This window comes from Tupaia chinensis, unplaced genomic scaffold (assembly GCF_000334495.1).
Source record: "Tupaia chinensis unplaced genomic scaffold, TupChi_1.0 Scaffold000272_1, whole genome shotgun sequence".
NCBI lineage: Eukaryota > Metazoa > Chordata > Mammalia > Scandentia > Tupaiidae > Tupaia > Tupaia belangeri.
The window spans coordinates 2,452,597-2,458,596 of NW_006159754.1; the positions used below are offsets into that span (position 1 = coordinate 2,452,597).

The 6,000-nt window shown below is 39.5% G+C and overlaps 2 protein-coding genes across 3 annotated transcripts in view; one reads left to right on the forward strand and one right to left on the reverse strand.

The window, feature by feature from the left end:
• Nucleotides 1–6,000, forward strand: part of MED12L (mediator complex subunit 12L) — a 393,053-nt gene that overhangs the window by 329,467 nt on the left and 57,586 nt on the right. Inside the window, exons 27-30 of the mRNA XM_027772371.1 lie at nt 2,826–3,014; nt 4,403–4,477; nt 4,591–4,781; nt 5,658–5,819. Coding sequence (XP_027628172.1) covers nt 2,826–3,014; nt 4,403–4,477; nt 4,591–4,781; nt 5,658–5,819 — 617 coding nt within the window. The remainder of the gene's footprint in view (nt 1–2,825; nt 3,015–4,402; nt 4,478–4,590; nt 4,782–5,657; nt 5,820–6,000) is intronic.
• Nucleotides 1–6,000, reverse strand: part of P2RY12 (purinergic receptor P2Y12) — a 52,946-nt gene that overhangs the window by 35,336 nt on the left and 11,610 nt on the right. Inside the window, exon 2 of one of the 2 annotated variants that reach the window (XM_027772369.1) lies at nt 4,625–4,735. The gene's annotated coding sequence lies outside the window, so the exon portion shown is untranslated. Of the gene's footprint in view, nt 1–4,624; nt 4,736–6,000 lie in introns of those variants that run through there. The other variant, XM_014588287.2, reaches the window with a different exon arrangement.

The following is a 6,000-nucleotide window of genomic DNA, read 5'->3' on the forward strand; positions in this document are numbered from 1 at the left end:
GCATTCCTGGCCATAGTACTACAAAAGTCACATTGTTCTCTTTCTGGGAATCGCATCTAAAGGCACATGATGTCTGTTTGCATCCTACTGGTGGAATTAATTTTGATCAAGGTATCTCCATTGTACAGTTTCAGGATTTCTCCATGTGGATTATTGCATGCTGTCTTTAGATATCTCTATGTCCACATTGTCCCCTACTTGTCCAGTGGGAATTTCTTTATTCTGACTCTTGTGCCATCTGATAATGCTTCCATCTTGGTGTTTGTTTTGTTTTGTTTTGTTTGTTTTTTCTTTTTTAACTTTTTTTTTTTTTTTTAACTTTCTGCCTCATCTTGAACTTTTCCTGCCCTAGACCTGGAATCACCCATTCCTCCACAGAATGTTCATTCTGTTTCAGTAGAGAATGGAACTTAGAAACCAAGGTCTAGATACCATGTGTGCACATTGCTGTGGTCTATCATTGTGTCTAGGTCTTTCAGCAAACAGAGTTAAGAGAAAAAAAGTGCATCCAGGCTAGCCCCATCAATAGGGGTTAAGGGAAGTGGATGTCACATGACCAATCACAGTTTGAATTCCAACCTCTGTAGCCTGAAAATCATGCCTGGCCCATGTGCAAGCATGCCCTAAATCCTGACAGGATAGGGAAACAGGAGGAGGGATTACAGTATAACCACACTCTAGTGAGGAGTATCTCTCTCTCTCCCTCTTCCTCCCCCTTTCTCCTTCTCCCTCTCCTTTTCTCCCTCTCTTCATCTCTCCCTCTCTCAGGCCAGCACAGGTGCCATCCAGAAATTTAAAAACAAAAATGCAGCTATATACACGTGTGTACAATTATGAGCTCACAGTGATACTTCTAGTTCCACGCCAACTGCATGAAGTTGTTTACTTTTTCCCTTTCTGTATTAGTATTTCTTTTACTGTAAGAAATGGTTCTAATAACATCAGCTCATTTAATTATTAATTAAGTAGAACATCTGAAATAGTTTTCTCGACGTCACAGCTACCACCGGGAAAACAAACCAACTACAAGAAGTCGAAGACTTGAGTTCAGTTCATTTTTCCCTAAGAGTTTAAAATGTTGTGTTCAAAAGTTAGTTCAAGTTTTCTCTCCTGAGTAAGTGTTCTTTCTTTGAAAGAGACTTGAGTATTTGTTTTGCTCTCATTCAATTTAGATTACTTTGTTTTCTCTTTCCTAAGAGTAGTATATTTAGAGTATAAGGAGATAAATCCTCCGCCATATTCTTTCTACCCTGTCCCAACCCCTGTTCCAGGTGAACAATTTCATTACCTTCTGGATTATCATTTTCTTTTAAGAAAATTTCTTTTATTAAAGAAAACAGAAGTGGCCCAACAGGTGGCATGCTGGACTTCACATGGCCGACTGTGCCATCCTTATCCCAAACCTAGCTACTTAAAAAATATGCCAGGCATGTGTGCGTGTGTGCCCAAAATCCCAAGAGGAGACTGGGGGAGGAGGGACTGCAGTGTGGACATCCCCTATGGGGGTGTGATTACTCATTTTATCTCTATCTCTGTCTTTTTGTCTCTGATAAGCACATGTGCCTTATAGCAAAAGAACTAAAAAGAAAAAGAAAAAGGTGATATAAATATTCCTCCTTTTCTACTTTGCTGTAGAAGTAATAATATTGACAGGGTTATATTTTCGTATTTTATGGGTGGATCGTAATGATGGTTGAAGTTAGCTAAATAGTCACACGGGTATTTCAACATTTGCAGGGCTTCCTGCCATGACTGTACATGGGAATCATCTGGTGCAGTTTTAAACATTCTGATGGCTAGAAAACGTTACTGATCTCTGGGTCCCACCACTTGAGATTAATTTCATTGGTCTGATGTGCTGCCTAATTGAGGAATTGTGAAAAGCTTCGTGTTTGATTTTAGTGGGCAGTGAGCATTGGCCCTCTGGTGTGGTGGTTAAGAAACAGACTTCACCTGAAGCAGAACTGGCTTGAAAATCAGATGCTGCTACTGTTGTGATTTCTTATATTATTGAACACACTAATCTGCCTTTGAAAAAGCAGCAAAGAAAAGGAGATAAGAGTTTAAATGGTAGTTATTCTCCAGAGGACAGTTTGCTTTATGCATCTATAGCCTTAAGCTTTTTGTATAGCTTTAGACCCTGCAATTGCACTTATAAAATTATCATAAGAAAATAATCGTATCGAAAATAGATATGAACAAATATTTATTTACAATAGTAATGTTATTCGTAATAGTATCAAAAAGGAAGATTATTTTCTAAATGTGTGTTATACTATGTTCTATTTAGTGAAATATAGGTCAGTATATTCTGTAGAAATGAAAAAGTACATGTATAACATAGAGTTATTGTATAGCAAGTTATAAAAAAAATTATAAGATAGAACCAAGAGCAAGTCTCCATTTTCCAGTTGAAACAAAGCTATGTTTTCTTTTCTTTCTTTGCTTTTTTTATCTTTTATTTCTTTGCATATCTTCCTTAAATTTTTTTCTTTAATCAAGGTCTACTTTATCTTTTTAACAAGTAAAAATGCTAGAAATTTTGTTTTAAAACCCTTCCCACCTACTTTTTTTATTTTGGAAAACTCCTTTCACCTTTCTCTTCCATTGTGCACTGTGAACTTAGTATATACAGTGGTACTTGAAAAAGATAGGGGAGAAATGGAATTAAAATCCAAGTTTATTTTGGTTTGAAACTCATGCATAGTATTTTCATAATACTCATTTTTCATGAACTTATTTTTTCATGAACATCCTCATGAATGCTTATAATACACATTTACAGAAAGTCAGTGCCTGTCAATCTAACTCTCTATTATTTTTAGGAATGGGTAGGAGAACACTGCTTGAAAGAACCTGAAAGGTTGTGTACAGACAAGGAACTTATATTGGACCCTGTGCTCTCGAATATGCAAGCGCAGAAATTACTGCAGCTCATCTGTTATCCACACGGCATTAAAGAATGCACGGAGGGGGATAACCTGCAAAGGCAGCATATTAAGCGCATTCTGCAGGTGAGTGGTATTTCCCATAGAGAACGTTCCTGCCATTTGACACATTCTTTATGGTTTTAAGAAGTTATCATTTTGGGACCAGCAGTTGGCAGAATGGCTATGTCACTGGACTCCCATATAGTCGACCGCGGTTTGAATCCCGGACCTGGTGGTTTAAACTCTTGCCAGGCACGTGTGCATGCATGCCCAAGATCCCAAGAAGAGAATGGAGGAGATGGGGTTGCAGCATGGCCATTCCCCCTGGGGGGTGATTTTTCGCTTTCTGTCTCTCTGTCTGTCTCTGTTTTTCTGGTGAGCGCCTGCACCCTATAGCAAAAAAACTCTCCAAAGTAAAAGAGAAGTTATCTTTTTTTTTGGTCATTGCCCACTAATTCTTGAGTTCAATCAAATCTAATTTTATTCCCCCAGGTTTTTTTTTCTGTGGAATTGCTACACTTTATTGTTCAGTATCTGCATGCTGCAAATTAGATAAAATATCTGTATTTATCCGATGATTATAAGTCCATCCTGTATTTACAGGAGAAGTTTTAGGGAGGGGCTATCTTAAATATATTATTCAAGAAATATGGAAATCATTTTGGGAACCAGCAGTTAGCGTAATGGCTATGTTGCTGGACTCCCACGTAGTCAACCGCGGTTCGCGTCCCGGACCTGGTGGCTTAAAACTCACGCCGGGTGCGTGTGCGTGTGTGCCCAAGATCCCGAGAGGAGAATGGAGGAGAAGGGATTGTGGCATGACCATGTCCCCTGGGGGCTGTTTTCTCGCTTTCTGTCTCTATGTCTCTCTGTCTGTCTGGCAAGTGCACGTGCCCTATAGCGAAAACCTCTCCCAAAAAAAAGGAAAAAAAATATGGAAATCATTTTGAAATAGTGTTGGTTTAATAAAGAGATTCTGAGAAGGAAAAATGCTTATTTTCATTGTCTGACTGAGTCAAGGACTTTTTTTTGTGTGTGTGTGTTTTTGAATTTATTTCTTTTATGAGGGAGAGAGACAGACAGACAGATATAGACACCGTTGATGGGGCCTTGCCATGTCTGGATTCCCACTCCTTCCTGCCAGCTGGAATCATTGGTGCTCCATGGATGCACCCAGCGTGTTCGGAACAACCCAGGATCTGAACCCAGGCCTCCCACATGGCTCTAGAAGTGCACACCAATGCCTGCACACCGCAGCTGGGCCAGACAGAGTGCTTTAATGTCACTGTGCATCTCATTTATCTGTACAGCGAATGTATGTGACAGGTTTAGAAACCTTTTAGCCCATAGAAATTCCTTTATTGTGCATGATTATTCTGTTCTCTCTTGAGAGAATGAAAACTATGAGGAATTATTATAGTTCAGTTCATGTTGAATGTTTTTGATGTTTTCATATTTCTCCTTTTCCCCAGAATCTCGAACAGTGGACGCTGAGACAATCCTGGTTGGAACTCCAGTTAATGATCAAGCAGTGCTTGAAGGACCCTGTGAGTATCTCCTGAAACTCTCAATGTATATAAAACCTTCTGAGAAACAGAAACATGTTGTTTGGAGATAAAGGAACCCATGTCTGTGCTAGCGTTCATACGTCTGACTCTAGGGTTCTGGTTCTGTGGCCGAAATGAACAACTTACTGGACAACATCGCGAAGGCAACGATAGAAGTGTTCCAGCAGTCCGCCGACCTGAACAGCAACTCCTCCAATTCCGGCATGAGCTTCTTCAACCCAAATGGTATCGGAAACGCTGATACGGGTAGCACAAGACAGAACGGAATAAAGACATTTCTAAGGTATTTCTTCTATGTATTATTGCGCTAGCCTGATTTTTATTTATATAATATACATGTGTATATTATATAAATAAAAATATGTATATACCTGTATATATATGTATGTATATATATAAAGGTAAATTGCATTTGCCGTAGGAATGCGTAGAGAATAATTACTTATAAACGGCAATTATCATTATTTAATAAGTTAAGGAGTAAAGCCAGGATGGGTCATGTCTGAACATTTAAAATGTTTGGCTGAGTAGGCCCAGACTCCTTGGAACCGCAGATTAGCTCAGGTTTGATTCTCGTCTCCGGTGTCCCCTAGGCTACTCTGCCCATGGCATTTCATTGTATAGAAACCTTTTTTTCTGCCTTCTTTATTAATTGGCAGTTGTGCACAAATATATCATGGTAATTTGTGTTCAGAATTAAAACAGAAGTCACATGAAACCTTAATGTGACCCTTAAATCCTTTTTTTCATGTACAGTGTAACTAGTGAATTTTAAAACTTACCAATAAAAGGGTATTTATTAGTATGCTGAAACATAATGTTTCATATTGCAATTATGACTGAAAGGTGTTATTGTTTCGTTGGACAAAAGGATTGTGAACTGAAAAACCAGAGTCATAGAAAAAAATGTTTAAGAATACTTTCTCCATGACAACCTCCTGCCAGAGCGATGCCTTTTAGCAGTTTCTATAAGCGTGGTTGGAAATTCCATGCAGATAGGTGATGTTTGGCAAGAGGAAGGATAGTACAGAAACAAAAGGAAAATTTTAGAGTCCTCTGTGTACCTTGGGCACCAATGTTTTGCTTTAGAGTTTCTGTTCTAGGCACGAGAGCAGAGAAAATGGTGCTTCCTGAATGTAACACCTGTTTCTGATTTTAGTTCCTCTGAACGCAGGGGAGTGTGGTTGGTGGCCCCCCTCATTGCCAGGCTGCCCACTTCGGTGCAAGGAAGGGTGCTGAAGGCTGCTGGGGAGGAGCTGGAGAAGGGGCAGCACCTGGGTTCTTCTTCCAAAAAGGAGAGAGACAGACAAAAGCAGAAGAGGTATGGCCACAAGGTTTGTCTCTTTATGTGCGAGGTTAAAGAACCACTGGGAAACTCTCGTGGCTTGCAAACCCGTGTGCTCATCATCCTGGAAGTGCACCGGAATTTAGTTCTGAGATGGAATTGGAAATACGTCGTTGCACAGGGCACTGTTTCTAAAAAGTCCCCCTTGTTGTATTTA